This window comes from Triticum aestivum, chromosome 1D, assembly GCF_018294505.1.
Source record: "Triticum aestivum cultivar Chinese Spring chromosome 1D, IWGSC CS RefSeq v2.1, whole genome shotgun sequence".
In the NCBI taxonomy this organism is placed as follows: domain Eukaryota; kingdom Viridiplantae; phylum Streptophyta; class Magnoliopsida; order Poales; family Poaceae; genus Triticum; species Triticum aestivum.
Window position 1 is genome coordinate 50,536,776 of NC_057796.1, and position 23,164 is coordinate 50,559,939.

General features: G+C 42.7%; 1 protein-coding gene across 1 annotated transcript; it reads right to left on the reverse strand.

The window, feature by feature from the left end:
- Positions 1-1,164: 1,164 nt before the first annotated feature.
- LOC123180212 (alpha,alpha-trehalose-phosphate synthase [UDP-forming] 5) lies at positions 1,165-22,886 on the reverse strand. The gene is made up of 24 exons (XM_044592189.1): positions 19,758-22,886; positions 16,846-19,678; positions 16,508-16,630; positions 15,226-15,520; positions 14,115-14,434; positions 12,490-13,589; positions 10,381-10,385; positions 9,362-9,571; positions 8,935-9,032; positions 8,450-8,838; positions 7,295-7,409; positions 6,979-7,080; positions 6,695-6,851; positions 5,660-5,748; positions 5,445-5,493; positions 5,253-5,353; positions 4,923-5,110; positions 4,670-4,784; positions 3,510-3,674; positions 3,300-3,422; positions 3,133-3,220; positions 2,934-3,064; positions 2,648-2,746; positions 1,165-1,753 (listed from the first exon to the last, which is right to left on the reverse strand). Exons 2-24 carry the CDS (start codon positions 16,978-16,980, stop codon positions 1,505-1,507), a joined length of 4,446 nt encoding a protein of 1,481 aa, XP_044448124.1. The 5' UTR covers positions 16,981-19,678; positions 19,758-22,886; the 3' UTR covers positions 1,165-1,504.
- Positions 22,887-23,164: the final 278 nt, after the last annotated feature.

A 23,164-nucleotide genomic window follows, 5' to 3' on the forward strand; every position in this document is an offset into this window, starting at 1 on the left:
GGAACATTCAGACTATCTCAGAAGGCATACTTTGAGAGAGTACTAAAGAAATACATTTTTTTTGCATAAGTGCTCTTCCTCACCTGCCAGTCATGGGTGATAAGTTTGGGACATTCTAATGTCCAAGGAACCAAAAGGGATAAGCCAGAAATAAGTTATGTTAGGGGGAGGAGGTCACGAACCAACGTTCGTACCCCCTCGACCCCAACTAACGCACCTTGATCGGGGGCGACCCAAACCAACATGGTTTAGGTCCCCTAATCGCCATCGCCACATATAAAGAGGGGGGCAGCTGGCCACTCACGATCCGACCTGTTCACGTGCATCTACTCTGCCCTCCTAAATCCCAACATCCTAATCCGATCTAAGTGAGAGTTGTGCGACGGGAAGGCCTTCTCCTACCTTTGCTTCGGTGCCAGGGTAGTGCCGCTAGCGCCCGGAGGGACGCCGCTACCCACTGCAAGCATCTACACCGAGCCTGCATCAAACAGACACGGGACTTCACATCGACTACACCAATGGCTGCTTCCATTGGTGGTAAGATCCTAATCCATATCTCAGTTCATTAAGAACTTAGGTGATCTAATGACCGATGATAGTACTTCTACATGATACTCCCAAACGCTCTTATATTTCTTTACGAAGGAAGTATATTCTCAACAGATTTCAGCAATAGAATCCCGTCCTAATGTCCTACACACTGGGCCAACACCACGGATTAACTAGATACGGTTTCTTTAGCTTTAGGATTTTATTTTCCTTTTGTGGAAAGTTTGCTGTAACGGGTTGAGTGTAAGCAAACGAGTGCAACACAACATGGATGCAAACGAATGCCACACATTAATAAGCTTAGCTATTCAACTTGTCAAACAAAACAAAACAAAAAGTTGAGCTATTCAAAACTTCATTGCAAGAATCCACCCCGTAAATGGTGATACATAACAACTTTGGAAACAAAGGATAGTAGAACAACCCAACTATGATCATACATACTTTCCCGTATTGATATCCTTTCATTCATCCATGGAAAACCGACCTGGCATCGTGCCTAATTGATATTGACACAAAGATGCATACGCAAACTAACTATAGAGACATGTGTGACTTGCACTGAATTTGTAAGGAACGTAGAAACATAACAACAGGACTGAACAGTTAACAAAGTACAAATAAAGAAATAATACTTTGAATTGAATAAAATCTGCATAAGAACCATCCATCGGTAACATCATTTACCCGTTTTACAGCATCACGTTCTGTACATACACCGACCAGAGCTTGTGTGGTTAACAAAAGCTGACAAAGTGAAGAACTCTTGCCAACATTGTCTTCTTCAATTCTTAGATCGAAAAAAATCATTTTTTTTCCTAGTATATTACCCTTTTTTGTCTAATCTAGAATTTTGTACACATGTGTATGAGAAAAGGCAAACTGACTGGTCGCTCAGATCTGCTGATCGCCATCTTCTTTCCTTTTCTTCTGAAACAGATGAACAATGGACAAGCTATGGTTGGTCACTCATGCTACCTGGAGCAGCTGCTGCTGCAAGATCTTGGAGTAGGGACACAACTTCATTTGTTCCCTCAAGATTGTATTGTGCTACAGAGTGTTCCCTACCAACAGTGCATGAGAAATAGTTCTTAGGGTTGAGGTCAAACTTGACGCTTGAGCAATCCTCTGCTTGACACCCCTTCCCCTTTCTTTTCGCTCCAGGTTGAACATCAAAGCTGGGTAAGGTATAGATATCCTCATCCTGAAAAACGGTGTAATGCCATTCAACTTTGAGTTTGAGCATAGATAATGTTTTATACTCCAGTAGAAATCCATCAAGGCACTGACTAAATAACATGACAAGCAGTGGAAGAGTGAACTGTAAGTGGGTTCCCACTGAATTCCCAGGATATCATACCATCCAAGCTTCATATAATAATGCATTAAATTGTCAATTGTGGGTTACTCCCTCCGTTCCAAAATAGATGACCCAACTTTGTACTAACTTTAGTACAAAGTTGAGTCATCTATTTTGGAACGGAGGGAGTACTACTCCCTCCCTCGATACTAAAGTTGAGACAACTTATTTTGGGACGGAGGGAGTATTTGACTTAGGAACATGCCAGACACATGCATTATATATACATATTACAAAATTACCACATTAAATTATACCATATCACTGGAAGTTTATATCTTCTACCAATTCCATTTACTAACTATGATACATGCAAAATATGTGTCTATGAATATGGACTGCATTACTGGATCATTGGGTATATTGTTATTGTGACACGACAATTTCGAGTTCCTGCTGTTCTGCAAGGATCTGAACTTTAATGTACAACAGAAATGGGAGAAATGGTTTTCGTATCAAGTTGAACATTTTCCTAATTTTTTTCAAAAATAAAATGTGTTTGCTTTCTGCTTACCGGTTAAATGTTTGTGAGTGGGTACTCTCTTCTTTGATGCAATGCATAGAAGAAAGATAACCTGAAGGCGAGTTCATAGGTCTCATGCCTTCAATTCTTTTTTTAGAACTCCTTTGACTCCAATTGTGAATATTCATATTAACTTTTTATGCTGTCTATTTTAGTCTTTTTGTTGAACTGAGATAACGTAAAAGATAACTCGGTAAAGACAGTTCGGTAATTACCTTTGCAAGGAAATGACCAATGCACAAGACATAGTCGATTGGAGTAGCCATGGTATTTCTGAGATCTAACTCGTGAATAATTTCATCAACGGCTTTACCCTGGACAAGAAAATGGATCAGTTTATACAACATTGCCAGTGACCAATATGTTCCCTCCTATATACAGAAAATATGGATCAGTTTACAAAACATAGCGAACAACCAATATGTTCCATTCTTCGGGAAAAAAATCTGCTTGTGCAACTAGTAAAACAATTATGTTTTGTTTAAAAAAGTGAGGGCAGACCTTGGTGACTCCCGTAGGACGAACTTCAATTGACCGACTGCCTTGAACGATAACAGAGCTTTGATTTGATAATGAATATGCCCCCAAATGCTGCAGCAGATCTGTCGCTTGATTTCTCCCAAACTGAACATCTGTGGAACATAAAAATTAGAAACATGGACCGTTTCGTTTGTGTTCAGAATGTATATTCAACACCTACCTGCATACTTATAGTTCCAAACAAGTGATGTTTCACGCTGTTCAAAATTAGACCTCGGGGTTCTTTGGGTGAAGTACTCAAACACTTTCTGGAAAAAATACCAGCATGCGTCAGGAGGGTAAACCAGATATTGCAATAACAGAACACAGTTCACCATGTAGATGCACCTTTACACTGCCAGCCCAGCTGATTTCCTCCTGTTCATATCTCATGGTTATCCATTCTTCACCAGGTTGCCTTAAGAACATCCCATTCTCTGCCGCTAACCACAATTTATAGTCTGCAAAATTCTACACAAAGGAAATGGGAGTCATTTTCAAATAGAGGTTTGACTATATATAGTATGTATGTAACATATATGAATAGTAAGAGGTTACTTCATCAAGAATACTTCTGCCATATCCACTGACAACAACGACAGTTGTATTCTCATTATCGCAAAGTGTTTTCAGTGGTTGCTTTAACTCAGGGTTCAACTTGAGTTCAATGTCAGTCCTTCCCTCTACAAATTGGATCTGACCAGTCAATGTTGCATTGAAACCCTGTAAAGCAACAAAGTTGTTAGCGCCATGGAGTAAAATATGTTATACCAGAGTGCAAAAGAAGTTATTGGACGATGGAACAAACATGAATCATAATCTGAGGAACTCATCACAAAAATGACTAGGCATCCAAGATCAATTAATCAGTATCATCTTTCTTTGTTCACAAGTGAGATACCACTAAACAATTTTGTGCACTTCTCTTTCCTGAGCAGAACAGTTCCACGATTCTAATTTGACATAGGGGAAGGGGAACTTGTGGCTACACCCAGGAACATATTATAAGCTTTCTTATTGAAAGGAAATAAAATGAGGGTATCCAGCTAAACCTATCTACAAACCTTGTAAAAACTAATTTATAGTGAGTCACCCTCTGTTATTTTGAATAATTTCTAGAAGTGTGGCTTCAGCTTAATTTCAAACAAAAAATGAACAGGTCTCGCCATGTCTCGATTTTATTCCAATAGTAAGCCCAAGTTGCAAAACCACATGTTCATTTAACCATGAGCGTCTACTGCACGCACCAGGAATTGTGTGTGGGGCCCAAGGCATCATGTAGCATGGGCATACACTTACCCACCCAGACAGACACACATGTGTACTCTAAATAAATAAGGCGCAGTGTAAGCCTTCAATTACTGTTGATAGAAGATGACGGGTGCAACACATATGACAACATTAAACATGTTTATTCAGAGGTTCCTTTGAATTGAAAAAGTTGCCGGTATAAGAAAGTTTTCAAGCAAATAATAGTGCAAGCAAGTTCAAAAAAAAAAAAATGAACAGTCACGGGGGGAGGGGTTCCCCGCCTGAATATATTGCTCAAAAAGCTGACAAAGCCAAGAGTCACCCCTTAAGCTTTGGCTGATCCAGTTTATAAGGGAAACCAGATCAAAAACATAAACAAATTGACCCTGCTTATGAGGGAAACCGGCCAAAAACCGTAGCAAGTAAATTTATAGTGAGGACATAAAAGAGAAATGGTGCACCATTACCAATATGAGCAAACGATTGTTGGATTGTCCATATTGTGCAGCTGCTTCTCCAATAGGGAGCACGGCAGTGTGTATTGCTGGTAGCGGAGCTTTACTAGTTGCATTATGTAGGTCGCTGCAGGAAAATAAATACGATAATTGTTAAAATCCCAATAGTAAGAATACTATGTGTATGGCCAAAAAGAAACCCAGTCATCTGATAAATACTAGTCTCCCAAACTCAACACCAGATTGTAAAGCATCAGCTCCTCACCAGACATAGTTTTCGGCCCAGTCTTGTGCGGTGTGTCTTGACACAAGTTCATAATTATGCCTGTGGTTCTTCTCCCTTTCTTCAGTTGGCATATCCAAAGCACGTTTTATTGCGTCTGCTACTTCCACGATATCCCATGGGTTTACAATAATAGCACCAGCCCCAAGAGATTGCGCTGCCCCTGCAAACTGAAAATAAGAATAACAGCAATTCATGTAACATTGACACCATATTTAAGAAAAAAGGGAAATGTGCAACATCCAAATATATAGTAACCACGTCAGCACCAGGAGATACCTACAAATATCGGCCAGGTCAAAAACAGCTTACCTCACTCAGTATCAGAACACCTTTATTTGATTCTTGACAGGCAACGTATGCATAGCTTACAAGATTCATTCCATCTCTCAGTGATGTTATCAGAGCTACATCTGAGCAACACAGAACGGACTCACAATTAAAAAAGTAGACCATAATAGTAGAAGTGATAAACACAGAGGACTTATTCACAGGAAATGGTACCAGTGATTGCATAAAGAGCACACAATGAATCAAAATCGACGGTTTGATCCTGAAAATATAGGCAACATCAGAATTTCTCTCACAAATCATAATACACAACATACCAGAATTAACATCTCTATTGTAGTAGTGATGATTAAAATGCATTTCAATACAAACATTCATTAGTACTAACCAAAATATAAAATTTGTGTGCATAGGGGAAGGGGGCGAACCAGGTGTAGAATAGGAGTTGCTTTCAGTGTTCCGAATCGACCATTTACACGTGCAACCAGTTCATGCACTTGACTTGCTAGCTTCCGATCTGCTCAAGTGAGCACATAAAACATTAACAAACCAGAAAACATCATTAGCTTAAGCATAGCTAGTCGAAATGGAAGCATTGTTACTATAGTTTTTTTTTCAAATGTTAACATATGAATTACAGTCAATAAAATATGTAATCCCATTTAGGATTGGATACCATGACTCCATGAGTGTTCTCGACAGAAACGATTTCTTGTAATCGCCTAATGGTACATGCTAGCAGAACAAGGAAATAGAGAATAGCTGGAACATTTAAACAAGTTTGATTCTTTATCGGATCAACAATTCATTTAGAGTTACTTAATAGTCTATTTCTTATACCATATCTCTATCCGATTTAGAAACTACCTATATAGACCATCATATACCTAAATGTTAAATCACATGCTTTTTTTAATACTGAACTGGTAGGATTCTACTAATCAATAGTCAATGAGTGCAAACTCCACTTGCGGATGCAAAATTCAAGAATGGCCGACTGTCTGTGTGTATTAGACTGTTCGTTTAAAAATAAGAGAACAAAAATATGCATGTAAGCTTCTTATTATCTTGGGACTAGGGACCCTTAAATCTTAATGAGGCATTTTCATTTTGTCAATAAAAAGTAGAGAATAACCTAATTATAGATAGTAATATGCGTTCAATGATTACTAAGAATAATACTTTGAAATTTTCTAAGGAACCCAATTGTGCAGAAATTTATGTTCTGGACACAACACTTCAAGCATTAGCGCATCTTCTATTTCATTCACAAGTGTCAGCAACAAATTTGGGAGTTTCATTACTTCAGCTAGTAGAAGGTATATTATTTCTGAAGCATGATATCACATTATTGTATTAAATTATAAACCCATTCAAGTAAGTAAATATTCTGCATGTCCACTATATGAGTTATTTGCATAGAAGGAAGCAAAAAATTATAAAACCATAGAAATGAATCTTACATTCGGGTACGTCACTTCTGGTTGGCACTGCAATCTGCAGTAGAACCACTTTGTATTCAGAATCCAGTTCCTCATTTTTCTCAAGAAATTTCTCAAAGGCCAACAACTTTTGCAGGAATCCTTTAATCATGTCTAGCCGGTCCACACCAAGTATTACTTATCACATTAGCAAATGAAAACGAATGAAATAACGTAAAATGTTGAGAATCCAGATGTGTATATGATTGACCAAGCAAAATCAAAAAGCTAACTAAGGAGATGATACATAGAAAATATGTTCATACCTTTCGGCCAGCAAAAAGTTTCTTGAATTCGGTAATTTTCTCTTTCACTTTGGGACCCTCCAATGCTTTTGTAAAACGCTGAGCGTCTATCCCAATTGGAAACTAGATATTTTAGCAAAGTGAGTATAAAACAGAACCAATTCTTGCATGCATAAACAAATAATTTTAAATCTTCTAAATGGTGATAAGATTCAGATATCATGATGAACAAGGAAATGAGTGTATACATAATGTTGTTGTATTAACAAGACTGAATATCATTTTGAAAATTTCAGATAAGATGATAAAAATAGAAATTACAAGTTTCCATACGTACAGCATCCACCTTGACAATCCTTCCGTCAAACTGAATGCCATCAAGGCAACCCTCAAGCCCAAGCAGGCTAATGCAAGCACTCACAAAATGCCTTGCATAATCATACGCATGAAACCTGAAAAAGGAAACATCACTGCACATGAAACGACCCATGCTATAGAGAGCTGATACTTCCAACAAATTATAATGGGATTAAATCACAAGGTTCAAAAAAGTAATAGGCATAAATTGTGTGTTGTCAGTGCTTAGCATCTAGCTTGCCTAGGAATCAGCAGGTGTCATGTGTGGGCATTCCGTAGAGACACTGTACAGAAGAGCTGCTGGCAGGGCTGGAAAGGTTGGAGAACAGAGAAGAGAACAATGTTGCTACAGGAAAAGATAACTTAGTGCGGACCAATGCACGCCCACTGATTCTAAACAACTGCTACACATGCATTTTGATTGTGTGGAAAACCTGGTTATAAAGAGATGTGCTCTACCTGGTGGAGAGACATGGAAAAAACCCCAAAGCACTACATTGTATCCTAACTAGGAGCAAACAATAACAAATCATCCTCCGGAGGGTATCTACACCGCCTTGCAGGCAGGAGTGGGGACTGCAGCACCACCCGACTGGACTTATGTGGAAGCTGATCTGCTAGGAAGGAACCGGTGGCTCTCCATAACCCAAACAACACAGGTTGTGTTTCCTTTTCTCCCTTGGGTTGCTGTGTACTTGGGCTGCTCCCTTGCTGTTCTGATGGGTGATAAACTGCTGACACACTTCCAATACTGTGTGTCAGAACTGTGCTGGTGGAAGGAGTGTTAGATGCTTCCTAAATTTGAGGTGCAGAGAGTTTCCGTAGTTGTAGCATATACACATGACATTATGATATATAAGCTCAACATTTGCAAGTGCTAACAGCAAACAATTTGAGACCATGTACAACAGCAAAGCCTTTATTCCAAACAAGTTGACGTAGGCTAGCGAGAAACCAAGTAGGAACCACACACACACCCACAAAAACAAGTTGAGGCTTGGTGGTGTGTGTGGCAATCTCTAGTAGAGAAGACGAGCACAAAAGAGAATGAAACAATGAAGAAAACAACAAAAAAGACTGCAGCTAAGGCCTGGATTTGAGTAGCAACAAAATTTAGGAAGTAGAGTGAACTCACCCCACTAAGTCAGCTTTAAGCACCGCCTCCAACAACTCCGCACGGTTTGGCAGTGCCCGGTACATCTCGGATGAGGGAAATGGCGTGTGCAGGAACCAGCCTACCTTCATGTTGATATTATACTGCTTCAGCAACTTGGGAAGGCACATCAGATGGTAGTCATGGCACCATATGATATCTCCTTCCTTATAAATTTTGCACACTGTCTCTGCGAACATCTGATTTGCTTGAGTATACGCTTCGAACTGCGACTTGATGTCTTTTGCCTTATTGATCTTGTACTCTTGCGGGAGCCCCAAGTAATGGAAGAGTGGCCAGAGAATTTTGTTGCAATACCCGCTGTAGTACTGGTCCATCAACTCCTCATCCAGGAACACAGGTACACACCTCTTAAAAAACAATAACAATGTTGGTTAACCCAGCCAAATCTCCACTTACCATCAACAACGTCAAAGACTACATGGGTTTGTGAGAATTTAACCAACCCGCTTGAATAGTTCCTCGGTGATTACTGTTTGACCGGTCTCATTGGGGACGCTGACGCCAGGCCAGCCGACCCACATCATCTGCACATCTTTAAGACCTACGGCATCACAGTTCACAACATTGCTTTAAAATTATGACTCGCAGCACATCACATTGCCAAGAAACAAAATCACTTGTAACTGCGGGCTCAGATCACATCATATATAATGCCAGAAAAACAACATCATGAGGGGACTCACAGCCTACGAAGCTCAGATACAGCAGAAAACTAGCGTGCAGGGGTCATATCAATGATGATTTATATATATGACAACAGAATATACGAACGTATCACCATATCACCGTATCCGTATGTTGGCAACCTAGCTCAGAGCATATCGCATCGCCAGAAAAAAAGAGGTGGGGGTTCTCGATCAGGGGGATTACCTTGCAGGGCGCTGACGAGACCGCCAGAGCTGCTTGGATATTCCCACTTCTTAACCGGATGGCGCTTGGCCGTGACGGGGAGACGATTGGCCACGATCAGGACGCGACCATTCGGCCCGAGAAGAGCAGACAGGCGGCTGGCAGGGACTTGCTCCGTTGATTCGAGGGGCTGGTTGAGAGCGGTGGCGGGCGAAGTGCCTGGACCGCTAGCTGCGGAGGCGCGGTCGGCGCGATCCTTCGTGCCTGAGACAGGAAGGAGGCCAGGGGCGGAATCCGCCGGGTCCTCGGGCTCCTTCGAGTCGGTGTCCACTGCGTCCGTCGACGAGGACCCCGGAGAGGACGAGGAAGTCAGGAGGCGGCGCGCGGTGCCGCTCTCCCGCAGAATCCTCTCGAGGAGGAACCGGGTGGTGGCCGCGTCGGCGTCGTAGAGCGCGGAGGGGTCGGCCAGCACCGCGCCATGGCCGCCGAGGTCGCGGAGGAGGCAGCGGTTATGCGCGACGGGCGACCCGGCCGCCTCCAGCGGCGGCGGCGCGTGCAGCATTCCGCCGAGCAGTTGGCGGGCGACGGCGTGGGGATGGGGGAGGGGGAGGGGGGCGGGAGGGGTTTGGCTTTGCCGCGGCGGTGGTTGTGGGGCCCGTCTCCGCGGCGCAAGCTCAACGGTCTCGTCTCGGTATATACCGTGTTCTGGAAGAAACGGAAACGGGACGCTGCCCAGATGATTGTTACGCGATTGGTAGAGAGGTACAGTAAACCACCGCTGTGGGGCCGGCTTGTCAGTGGCTGGGTCTGCCGCTGATTTGGTGCCTTCGGATCTGGTATCTTACGTGTGATTATGAGCTGGAACGCTGCAGTTTAAGAAACATTTTTTACGCGATTGCTAGAGAGGTGTGCTAGACCATCTGCTGTGGGACCGCTATGTCAGTGGCTGGGTCTGCCGCTCGTTCCAGGGTGATGTTATCTTACTACGTGTTATTATGAGCTGGGCACCATATTTTGTGAGAACAACCGTGCATTTTTACCTTTCCTTTTATAGAAAAATAGAACAGTAAAACAAGTTGTTTCTAGCATGCCTGTATCTTATGTTCTGTTTTAGTTTTCTCGAGCAAATCAAGATTGCTTTGTTGGAAATTGATAATAGTACTCCCTCTGTACCATATTTAGCAATTGAACTGCTAAAATAACACATATTATGGTACAGAGGTAGTAGTAACATGTTTTTTGGGGGATTATGTACTTTTCCAAAGTCTAGTTAAGGACCTAAATCATTACAAGTGGATTTTCATTAGAAGTTGTTTACCACACATAGGGAGTGTGATCGAGAGCGGATTTTTTTTAGGGAGTGTGATCGGGAAAGGATGAGCGTCGTGCTTTTAAGGAGTCGGCCCAGTTGATCGCTCGTGTGGGCGCCAAGAAGGTGAACCGATGCTTAACACGCTATATAGGAGCTCCCTTGCGAGATATAGCTACTACGCAAGGATAACGACTAAACACGCATCATCGTCGTGTTTCCGCTGTTTGTTTGTTTGTTTGTTTTTGCTTTTTTTCAAATCAGTGACTATTTTAAAAACTCGTGCAATTTTTTATGAAGGTTGACAGCGCATTTCTTTTTGTTCTTGTTTGTGAACTTTCTTTTTTCTCTCTTCAAATCAGTGAATTTTTAAAAAAACTCATGTATTTTTTTAAGAATCGTGACCAATTTTTTAATTCATGGACATTTCAAAATTTCAAAACTATTTTCAAATTCATGAACAAATTTCAAATTTGTAAGTTTTTATATCCGGAATAATTTTCAAATTTGATATAATTTTTGGAATTTTGAAAACATTCATCGAACTCATGTTTTTTCAAACTCGTGAATGATTTTTTAGCTCATGATGATCATTTTTGGAATTTGTGACCAAGTTTCCAAATTCGTGATCATTTTTTGAAATCCGAGAACTTTTTTTGAATTTGCAAGCCTTTTTATTTGTTGAAGTTATTTTTTAATTAGCAAATACTTTTTGAAATTTGTGAATATTTTTAATTTTTTTATTCTTATTGAAATTCATAATATTATAGAATTCACGAACATATTTTGGAGGTCGTGAACCTTTTAAGAATTCATGATTTTTTTAATTCATGAACAGTTTTTGGTTCCGTTGAATTTTTTGAAATTCACAATTCCTAAAATTCCTGAATATTTTTTGAATTCGTTAACATTTTCTAAAATTTTCAAACAGTTTTTGAACTCACGAATATTTTTCAGAATTGCGAACAATTTTCAGAATTCATGGATATTTATATGATCATGAAGTTTTTTGGAATTATTGGAATTGTTTCAATTTTTCTTGCAAATCATTCGAATTTCAAGTTTTCGCTAAAAAAGAAAAGCAAAAACAGAAAAAGGATAGAAATAAACAAGAAAAAAGAACCCCGAACCGGCAGTGGGCCGGCCCAAAGCCGTGCAGGTGGGCAGCCACATCAGGCATCCCCTGTTCATTTGCTCGGCCTCCATCGCTCTATGCGGGAATTAGGAGGTCCCACAATGACAAGAGTATGATATGAAAAATGATATGGGTTGCACATAGGCCGCTAACACACGAGAGTGAGAAGCACGCTCAAACCCTCACGTGCGCCTGCGTGAATTAGAAAGCAACTTCATTTAATGGTTTAGCATGTGATAGAGACTTTGGCATAGACGTTTCTTTTATCCACCACCTATGATAATCTACTGGGTAGAATGAGAATGTGCAACTGTGTCCACAAAAGAAACAGCAAGGGATAAAACAAACTCAGCATGCACATTTGTTTTCCAAACTTTACCATGAGGCACAAGTGAAATAGTATGAAAACACTTATATGTACATCTTCAAAGTGTTGTACCACACCAATACTGTCACTATACTATGATAAGTACACCTCTGGTTAACAGCTTCTACCGTATTCCTTTGTCGAAAATAGACCACGTGAAAACGAAGGGCCATCAACCTTTGACAATTGATGCTACCGTACATTTTCTCCTTGAATAAACGCACACACTACTTGTTGTGGAAGTCTAGTAACCAGAGTTGGTGTTGTTACTCCCTCAAAAAAAAAGTTGGTACAGTATATTACAGCTGGACAAGTCAAACCACGCCAAGGCCTCTTACATTTCAAGCGACCCGTCGGCATGTTTGTCGGGTGTGGGCGTTGGCTCCGGTGCCGGTTTGACGAAGCGCTTCCAGTACCAATGGCGTGCCCAGACCGCGCCCATGGCCTCTATGGGCACGCCCTTGGTCTCTGGAAGGAAGGCGATGATGAATGCCGTCATGACGACGACCCAAGCGGCGTTGTAGGCGAAGGAGCCATACTTGAAGCTGCAAAGCATGGCGAGGAAGGACTGCGTCTGCACGAAGGTGAGCGTGAGCGAGATGGACTCGCTCATGCTCTGCCCCGCGGACCTCACCTCGAGCGGGAAGATCTCGCTGGGGATGATCCACTTGAGCGGCCCCCAGGAGATGCCGAACCCAGCCACGAAGAGGCACACCAACGCCACCACGGCCACCGCGTAGGGCCTCGGCATCGCCTTCCCGCCGTTGGTGCCCAGCTCCGCGCCGAAGATCCACGTCATCCCTACCAGGCACACGAGCAGGACGCCGCCGCCCAGCTTGAAGAGGAAGCGGCGGCCGAAGCGGTCGACAGAGAGCGCGGCCACGGAGATGGACGCCAGGCTGACGACGTCGGTGATGATGGAGCCGAGAATGGCCTTCTGGCTCGTGAACCCGATGGTGAAGAAGAGGAGCGGCGCGAAGAGCGTGACCACGATCATACCCGTCAGCTCGAAGAAGAGCGGGATGAAGATCGCCATGACCAGGTGGGGCCGGTACTCGCGCAGCAGGATGCGTCGAAACGCACCGGATTTGTGTCGGCCGCCCTCCTCCGCGGCGCGCATGATGTCCTTGAGCTCGACGTCAACGTCAGCGGCCGGCCCGCGGATCCGACGCAGTGAGTGGCGGGCCTCGTCGACTTTCCCGCGCAACACGAGGCTGTTGGGTGAGTCCGGGATGAAGACGGCTCCTACGAGGATGACGACGGCCGGGATGATGCCAACGCCGAGGGAGAGGCGCCAGCCCCACCCTGGGATTGTGTTGGCACGGTAGTTGACCAGGTCGGCCACGAACATCCCCACATTGAGGAAGAAGTGGAAGATGCTCGTGAACGCCCCGCGCCACCGCGCCGGCGCGATCTCCGCCAAGTACACAGGTGCGGACTGCAAAAATCTCACAAGAATTATTTTACGATTGATGAACTGGATGGAGCAAGCACACGAATGGATGGAGCAAGCACATGAGGTGGTACTCCCTCCCCTCGACCATAATGTACTCCCTCCGTTCCCAAATATAAGTCTTTCTAGAGATTCTACTAAGTGACTACATACGGAGCAAAATGAATGAATCTACACTCTCAAATATGTTTACATACATCCGTATGTTGTATTTCATTTGAAATGTCTAAAAAGACTTATATTTAGGAACGGAGGAAGTAGTTCATATAGATTTTTTTTTAAATGTAACCTAGCAAATGTTGACCAAGTTTATATATCTACGATACAAGATATGTAAAATATGTAAATACGTACATCTTATGATTAAACTACTGATATATGTTTGGATTCTAGATAAATGTTTTTCTCTAAAAATTTAGTTAAAGTTTGTGAGGTTTGACTTTTAGAAAAATTATGTGCACGATGTTATGAAGGCGGAGGGAGTATCAATTTGCTGACGGACGGCCTCACCTGGTTGGTGAAGCCAACGGCGAAGCCGAGGAAGATGCGGCCAATGACGAGCATGTAGATGTTGACGGCGGCGCAGTTGAGGATGGCGCCGACTAGGAAGAACGAGGCGCCGATGAGCATGGAGTTCCTCCTCCCCACCTTCCTCGTGACGTGACCGGCGACCAGGCAGGCGAAGACGCCAGCGAGGTAGAGCGAGGAGACGAAGGTGGTGAGCACCTGGCTGTCGAAGATGCAGTAGGCGTCCTGCTGCGCGTTGTCCATCTTCTCGATGATCTCCGGGAAGAAGGCCTCCAAGAACGACCGCATCTGCGTCAACCCACCTGAAATTAAATTTTACCTCGTGAGTAACTTGTTGTTAACCACTTGATCATCAAACTACGCAATAGCTCCATCTTCATCAATCAATGTCCACACATCAATTTATAATATATCACCAATAGTTCAGTTTGTAACTTGACAGGACAAGATGCCAAGATGTCCTGTTCTTGACCGCTAAAACGACGTCATATATATAACTCGTCGTCTCTCTCTGCTACAAATAAATAAAGATGAAAAACCTTCTGCCATGCCTCCATCAACTCGAAAGGTCCAAAGACAATCAAGACAGATATCCCATACCCATTCAACACGATGTATGACTCACAATCAAGTACAGTACTAGGTACTAGAAGAAGAACCTCGACTTTCGACTAGATGACTCACAATCAACACGATGTATGACTCTCTCTTTTTCTTTTTTTCCTTTTTTTTACGGGTGGATGTATGACTCACAATCAAGTAGTACTAAAAGTCAGCTGGACCCTCGACTGGATCTCAGTGAAAACAACTAGAAGAAGATCTTCCATGATTCGTTTTTGGCCGGATTCACAGGAGTTATTAGCTCTCACAAAGCATATTACTTACTACAGTACTTGTCAGATACTCCCTCCGTAAAGAAATATAAGAGCGTTTAGAATGTTCTAAACGCTCTTATATTTCTTTACCGAGGGAGTAACATACTACGCTAGCTGTTTCTAAACATGATCATATTCATTTCCTTACTAAGCGTCTCGGCAAGAAGAGGAAGAACTAACCAGCAGAGCAGAGGAAGTTTATCACGGCGCTGACTGACCTGTAATACTGATGTCGTAGCCGAAAATGAGCCCGCCGGAGGCCGCCATGAGGCAGCTCATCACCACTGTGAACGTGATCTCGCTGCTGTAGCCGGAGGCCGCGCCGGCGACGGCGCCGTCCACCGCCAGAGCTCCTCCCCCTCCTGGCATATTCAACTGCGTGCAGAGCTCTGGTTTGACTAAGAGGCGATTCTGCAAGGCCGGGGCTGGAGACAGCTCAACGCTAGTGTCAGTTGGACGAGTACTTGTAGATGTAGTAGCCACTGGCCACGGAGTCAACCATCCGTGCTTCGACTGACGGAAGAAGCCCAGCAATCCATTTCATTTTCTAATTCTCTGGGTTTTCATTGATCCAGCTAGCAGCCGACGTCGCCCATATTCATTTTTCTTCAACCAGACTGCATGTGATCAGTATAGAGTACATAGTCTGAAAATGATGCAATGACAGCACCCTAGCGCCAGTAAAACTGCGTTGTCAATGTAGTACCATTTTTATTTATTCTTAAAATATTAGCATAAGAAAACACTTTCAACAACTTGTACTTGCACCTTCATTTTCAGTTGTTATTTATTCCTAAAATACAAAAAATACTACCTACCACATTATCATTTAAAATATTTGTACAACTAACAAAGCTAGTAAGGGTGAACTGAGCGTAGCTCGGATGGTTAGGTTCCTTATGGTGGAACCAGCCCAGCAAGGTTGAAGTCTTAGACTTGACATTGGCTGTCGCATGTTTCTTGATTTATTTTAGCCTTTCTCAAGATGTTCGTTCAGTGAAAGAAGACATTCCCGTCCACTAGCTATGAGACGTTTGTGGTGATTTTATCAATCTCAAAATGTTTTGTCGGCTGAGTATCTCGAAGGTGCTCACAAATGTTGTGCCGATTTTGCCACGACACAGTATCTCGTAGGCGACTCAGAGAATCTATTATAACTATACTCTCTCCGTCCGAAATAGCTTGTCCCTCAAATGGATGTATTTAGCATCAAGATAGACAAGCTTTTTCGGACGGAGGGAGTATTTTATTGATTAAATTGGTAACTAATGTTAGGCCGAAAAATACGAGGGGAACTCTTGGTCCGAAGAGAGTAATATATTGCAGATGGTGTTGATTATTATTTTTAATATATGTCTGGATAAGTTCATGTTCCGTTTCCTGCAAAGTCAAATCTTGCAATTCAACTTGCATGACTATATTAATTAAACTTGCATGGTCAAATATATGGCCGGATAAGTTCATGTGCGGGTTGGGCTTGTTGGGAGCTTGGGTGAAGACCTTGTCATGGCATTGGGTCTGTGACCCATGATGGCGGCGGCTACAGGCATCGTAGACCTTCTTGGAGGCATTGTTGCGTTGTTGCTGCATACCTCCCACATGGATCCGGCTCCAGGGGAAACCCTAGATCATGTGTTATCGAGAGATTGCGGCGCCTTGTCGTTGTTTCCCCTCTCGAGGGCTTCGTCCTTGGAGCTCGGGATCGGCAAGTGGGACTAGGGGAAGGCGTCGGTGTTGATGTGGAGGCTTCTGTGACAACGATGGCAGAGGCGAGCAAAGTCGGAGGTGTGGCAATGGTTGCGGTAGTCAGCTCTTCTCCGGCATGTCCATGGGATTACCTCGAGTTGTTTTGTTACGGTAAAGTCGAAGTTGTGGCGGCGGGGCCTTGTAGTGACTGGACAGGCAATAGGCCGTCTGCTCAGTAATCTTCTGCGGCCCCAACCATGCATAGTTCTCCTTTTAGAGCTCTCCATCAGAGCGGAGCTGCACTACCCTCGGTGCGGGTGGCTAGGTCTGGCACGGGTCTTCTTGTGCTTTCACACGGCCTCCATAGTGAGGGTTGGGTCGAAGTTCATCTTCGACAAAGTCGGAGTCGCTTGCTCGGTGATTAGGGAGAGCAATGACTTGTTGCGGATGATGTCGAAGTGGTATCTTGACGAGGCCCTCATTTTTTTAGTGTGAGTGGCGTCTCATGTATGTGCCGCTTGGCGGTTTATGACAGTTTTAGTCCGGTTTTCCGCTAATTAACTAAGCAACTCTCTTTTGCTAAACTAATAGGCAAGGGAAATCTTTTGCCTCCGTTTTGGGAAAAAAATTGCATCCTCCGCTATCTTCACAATTCAACACAATTTGCACACTAAATAATCATAGATGAGCTGTACTGATGTCAGTTACGTTGACATTGTCACAAAGATTATGACGTGGAATACAATATTTGATAGACAGGTTGATGTAGACACATCCCACATGTGGAGTACATTATTTCATCTACTTGTAAGCTCTACCATATTTCTGGTACACCACATGCATCTTCTCTTTGAAAAGGGGGACTTGGTACACCAGCACATGACTAGCTACTGACTTGGTCTAGAGAATGAAAGACAAGCGATCTTTGATTGCAGAGCACATAGAAGTTGGAGATTCCACATTACTGCACAGTTTAAACTTCTGACTATCGCAGTGTTTTGTGGGTGACTACTCTTGTATTATGTGTTTGGATATATATTATATAGTATATTACAAGGATAGTCAACTTAGAGAGTTGAACTTGGGATAATCTCGAACAGGAACCATCGACATCAACAAAGCAGCTATCTCGATCTTCAGTTGACGAGCGCATAGAATTTTGCCACATTTCTGGATAGTTTGAACTTCGGATTATCGCAATGTCTTGTAAGTGATTACTCCGTATGTGTTTGGATATACTATAATAATAGAAGCATTGATGCGCTTTGTTGCGCTGTTGGGCTGCTACGGTGATCTATTAAAGTTAAGCTTGCTTCGCTTGCAAAATTACGACTATCTGAGCTGCTACCATTCATTTATTTTGGCAGCCGTTCCAGTAAAGAGAGGAACAGTTTTGAGAATAGACTTCTTTCTGAACAAGAGAATAGATACGAGCTAAGGAAAAGAAAAGATTATTGCTGCTAGAGATAGAAACTGGAAGAAAAGATGGAGAAATTCATAGTAAACACTTACTCATTTATAAGTTTTAGTAGCAAATCCCTTTGAAATGCATCATGGAGAAATTCCAGATAATCCTCCATCCAGCACAATTATTCGTGTGCTTCGACAGGTCAACGTGCAAAATGGAGATAAATCCAGGCTTCACTTCATAACAGTTACTATCACCCTTCCATTTTATTTTATTCTGACAGATGTGAAGATAACATATTGTCATGAAGAACCAGAGAGATTAGCACTCTCGATGCCAACAATTCACCTGAGATGGTTGGTACACTATGACATTGGTTGGGCATGTCAAGTGTGTCGAGGATGAGGTGGCGCTAGTTTCCTCCATTAAGAAGAACAATATTGTCGTCAGTTTCACTGCCATATCAACAAAAGATTAAAATCCACTTGCCTTCTTTCTCTGCTTTCCTATGAAAAAAATCAGATTGTGTCACATATCACGAACTGGATCCGGTGTCAAGGCAGTGCAAATTACTGGACTAACATGAGTGCTTATGAGACTGAAGCATGACTGAATGTTAACATGCATGAATTGATTGCATCAAGAATTGTAAGCACCACAATGAGATGGAAATATCTTGATACAGTACCTGATGGCAAGCTCCAAAATTAGAGAATCAACTCAAACAAAAACTCTAGCAGTACAAGGTGGAATACACAAGTTGTCTGTTGGAAACAGATTATACTTGCTACTAACCGTGTCTCCCTTGACATATTGAACAGAATGTTCTAATATCACCTACAAAGTGGCTGGAACCACGCCTCAACCAATCTGCACCACATGAAGTACATCCAATGGGCCCAGATCTCACACTAGTTATGCCCCATCTTTACTTAATACTGATGGCGCAGCGTAATTTTGAACGATGTTGAAATCATAACACCGCCAAGGATTCAGTTAGAGCATCGCACTTTAAATTTCTCACAAAGAAAACACATCTTGACAGTGTTGCACTGGATGAGCACCTGACATATGCAAAGCAACAAGACGAGCAGTAACCTCAGCAGCACAGATGATTCAACGAGTCGAGGACAACGTTAATCAGGTTAGTTGTTCATGACCTACATGCCACCATCCACCCCTGTCAAGTATGATGCATAACGACTCGACAGTCTGACACAAAACGCAAAAAGAAGCCTACGACAAGGATCCTACCACTGACACTGGTACATATATGTTAGCTTTTCATACATCCGTGGCAAACGGACTTGGCATATATATCCACAAAAGAAACCTTCGTTACAGCAGAGAAAGGAAAATATCTCTCGTGTTAAGAAAGCTCTGCTCCGGTTAGCAGTTATCAACCCCTGGGACAATGCGATTTCCCTGACTTCGTTGTCGGAATTAAGGCACTCGCTCAAGAGCTCAATATGGAAGGGGTGGATCTTGAACAAATCTTTCGAGATCAGAGTATCAGACCAAGCATGTCTGCGAGATCACCCAGGGCCGCAACCGCAGCCTTTGTCACACTCTCATCCCTGACACATAAATATAATGATGAGGGGGGAAAACACAATACCCGTATAACGAAAAGAAAGCAGCGAGAACAATGTGCACCTGCTTGGGTCTTTGTAGACAGCTTCCGTGAACTGAAATAGATGGCTTGCATAAGGTAGCATCAGCTGAGCTTTTCCTTCATACCATGCAGTATGCCGGAGTAAGCCTCAAATATTCCATGTCTCAGCTGGTTATGGTGAACAATCGTATCTTCGTTGCTTTGATCCAAAACAACAAGCTCAGCAGCTCCTTGAAGCACTGGCATGGCATATTGCAGGTATTTCTCGACATTCTCGCCAATAGCAAGAGCAATGTCTCCAAAGCATGAGAAAATTGGAGGTCTGACAGACCGGTGAAGCATTGAACTTGCAAGATCCTTGAAAAGAACAGTCATACTGCAATCACAGAAAGGCTGAATTTTATCTTCAATGGCACGGCAAATATCACCCATCACCCATACAGAAATGGAGCATATTTGGTATTCTTCCTAATTCTGCAAGCCTGCTTCACGAATGCCATAAGCAACTTCACAGATGGCAAGCGTTGCTTTTTCATGTACAGTAGAACTGGGGCAAGCAAAGACACAGGGAAATAGAAACATCAATTGATCAGCAGTCTGGGAAATTACGGACATCACATCAGAGTTGCTCAATTTCTGGATGATGACCTGCAGTACACCACACAACAAAGCCTGTAGATCACTCTGCTTCTCCCTGTCACCAGGCGAGAGTATTTGGAGTTAAAAATGTCAGGTTCAGTCTTTTCATGATCCCCTGACATAGCTGGCCTATAATGCTCGAAGTTTCAGCTATGTTCTCTCATAACCTCATTCGACACTTCAAAAGCAGACGTGTGAAGCCTCAAATGGGTAGCACCAGCACGATCTGAAGCACAAAGGAGCACAGCGATGACACTAGGAAGATAGGGTGTAAGCACAGATGAGCTTGACCCAGCATCTTCATAACCTTGGACAAAACAACATATGGCTCCACAGACATTCTTGGCCACATTTGAAACATCTTACTACTCTCCAGCAACAGTCATGATAGGAGGGAGGTTTGCATTTGTTATAACTGGAGTTCCACTGGCTGGAGAATGCAAAAGCTCAAACATCCACCGAAGGGTCCACGTGGTGGAGACTTTTACCTGGTTGTTTGGATCTTTCATTGAGTTGACCAAGAAATCAAGTCTAGCCTGCACCAGGGGGGTAGGCTTCTCAACAGAGGGACCTTCAAGGATAGAGCTAAATGCAAAAGTAGCTGCCTCGCGATAATGCCAAACCAGGATTGTGATGTTAACCTTAACAAATGGCATCACAAGAGGGACAATTGCATCACCAACAGTTCTAGCGATGAGGCCAAGGCACTTTGCACCACTCATGGAAATGTTCCGCACATTGTCAGCGTGCTCATGATAACCCTCTTGATTCAACAGAGTTTCGAGCAGCATTGGAACAAGTAAAGGGATGGCCTTTTCAATAAAGCATTAAATTACACTAGAGTACGCATCATCAGATACCTCGTACTCTTCTTGGAGTTTAAACTCTTAATCACAAACAGTTTTCCAGAACTCAATAGCTTGAACTGCAACTGATTCCTCATCTCCTTTGACAGCGCTCGCAGTTCAAAAGCTGTATGCCTGATCTCCACATCTTAAGATACAACAGTATCACAAATTACTTTCACTATATAGCCTCTCCATAACTTTTGCAAAGTTGCTTTCAGCAAAATCAAGAGTGTTATATAGAACTTTAACTGCTGCAAAGACAGACTTCAACACTTAGCTCTGCCTGATTCACTTCACTGAACAACAGCAGGCACCTGATCCTGCTCCAAGTGCTCAGGAGGAAACTCCTCGCAGACATACCCCAGCACCTCTAGTGTTCCTTGCTGCACTGCAGCAGATGCGCCGTGCTGTGCCATGTTGCCCAGTAATTTGGCAATGAGGTCTCAATGGATGCAACCTTTGAAATGACTTGTGATGAGGCCTGCCTCGCATAAGGCATTAAAAATTCTAGTGTTCTGAACAATGACTCCTTAATCTTTGACTTTGACAGATGGATCCAGGGTGACCCTCTGTTGAATCAGCAGCTCTTTCTTTGCAGAATCCGTTGTGTCCAACGAATTCTTAAGGATAATACCAGCAACCGTTCTAGACTCTTGTGGCCTTTCATCACTTGACATCTCTACTGATAGGGAGAGGGAAAGTTGGGAAGATTCTGCTCCTGGAACAGCTTCAGATCGCCTTCCGCTACCGACCTAAGATTGCCGTCCATAGATTGGGCAGCTAGCAGAATCTGAGCTCTATCAGTAGTTGTAGTAACTGTGCAATCAAACATCAAGCAACATTCCTAAGGGCATCCATTAACTGAGCAGAATATGAGTTAGCAAGCAAAGTTCAGAAACAAAAATAATTGCCCACAAATAAATAAATAAAGGGCATCCGTGAGCACTCCTAAGGGCTAGTTTGACCTAGCTTAGTCTTAAAATGTAAGTGACTTCATCTGGATTAAGCTCAGCATTGATAAGATTAACCCTACTAGGTTGTGGAAGTGCTACTTGTACTCGGAAGTTCCCTTGTACTCGCTGTGCTTTCTCCAGTTCTCTTATCAATCAAACTCTCCTCATTTTATCTTATATACCTAAGAGAGTTATCCCCACTAACTTATTATCTCAACATGCAAGCATGCCACATCACCATACAATTATGAATGGGATAATGCCCAGCTCAACATGCCACCATGCATGAGAAAAAAAAAAACCACCACATTCTACAATGCATGGGGAATTTTTTTCCATTCTATTATTCTATTTATATTCAATAAATATTTTACAACTATACATAATCAAATATAGCAAGTCGTATGTATTTTTAATTTTGGTTCACATGTTATCAATCTATAAACATTTATATTCCACACAGTTAAATCTCATTGAAATATATTGCAACCGACTCCCGCAGCAACGCGCGGGGTATCATCTAGTTTATTAAATTTACCAGCAGAAGTAACGCCCCTGTCACTACAACAAAAAAATTATAACCACAAAAACAAACCAAAAACAGGGTAGCTCAAGATATATCACCAGAAGTACTAGTTTCCTGTCACTACAATAAAATATAGCATAGATTTTACTACCGAAAACAGGGTACAACATAAACTCTTCTGCTGACATAAGAAAGTTAGCCAAGTCCAGCAAGACAGGTAGGGAAGCTATGGATCAGCTGCTGCAGAAGGACCATCGCCACCTTGATGAGCTTCAGTTTGTGCCCTTTTTTGTTTGTCGTCGTTCAGCGCATGACAAGGATCAAGCATACAAGCTTTCATCTCACTAACTTCTGAAGATAAGACTGAGAAGAGAACCTCCATTGTGTAAAGTCGCTTCTCAATTGCCTCGAATCCTTTCACAACTTTCTCGTGCAACCCCTCTATCAGTTTTGAAAGTTGAGCATTGCTGGCAACCGTTGAA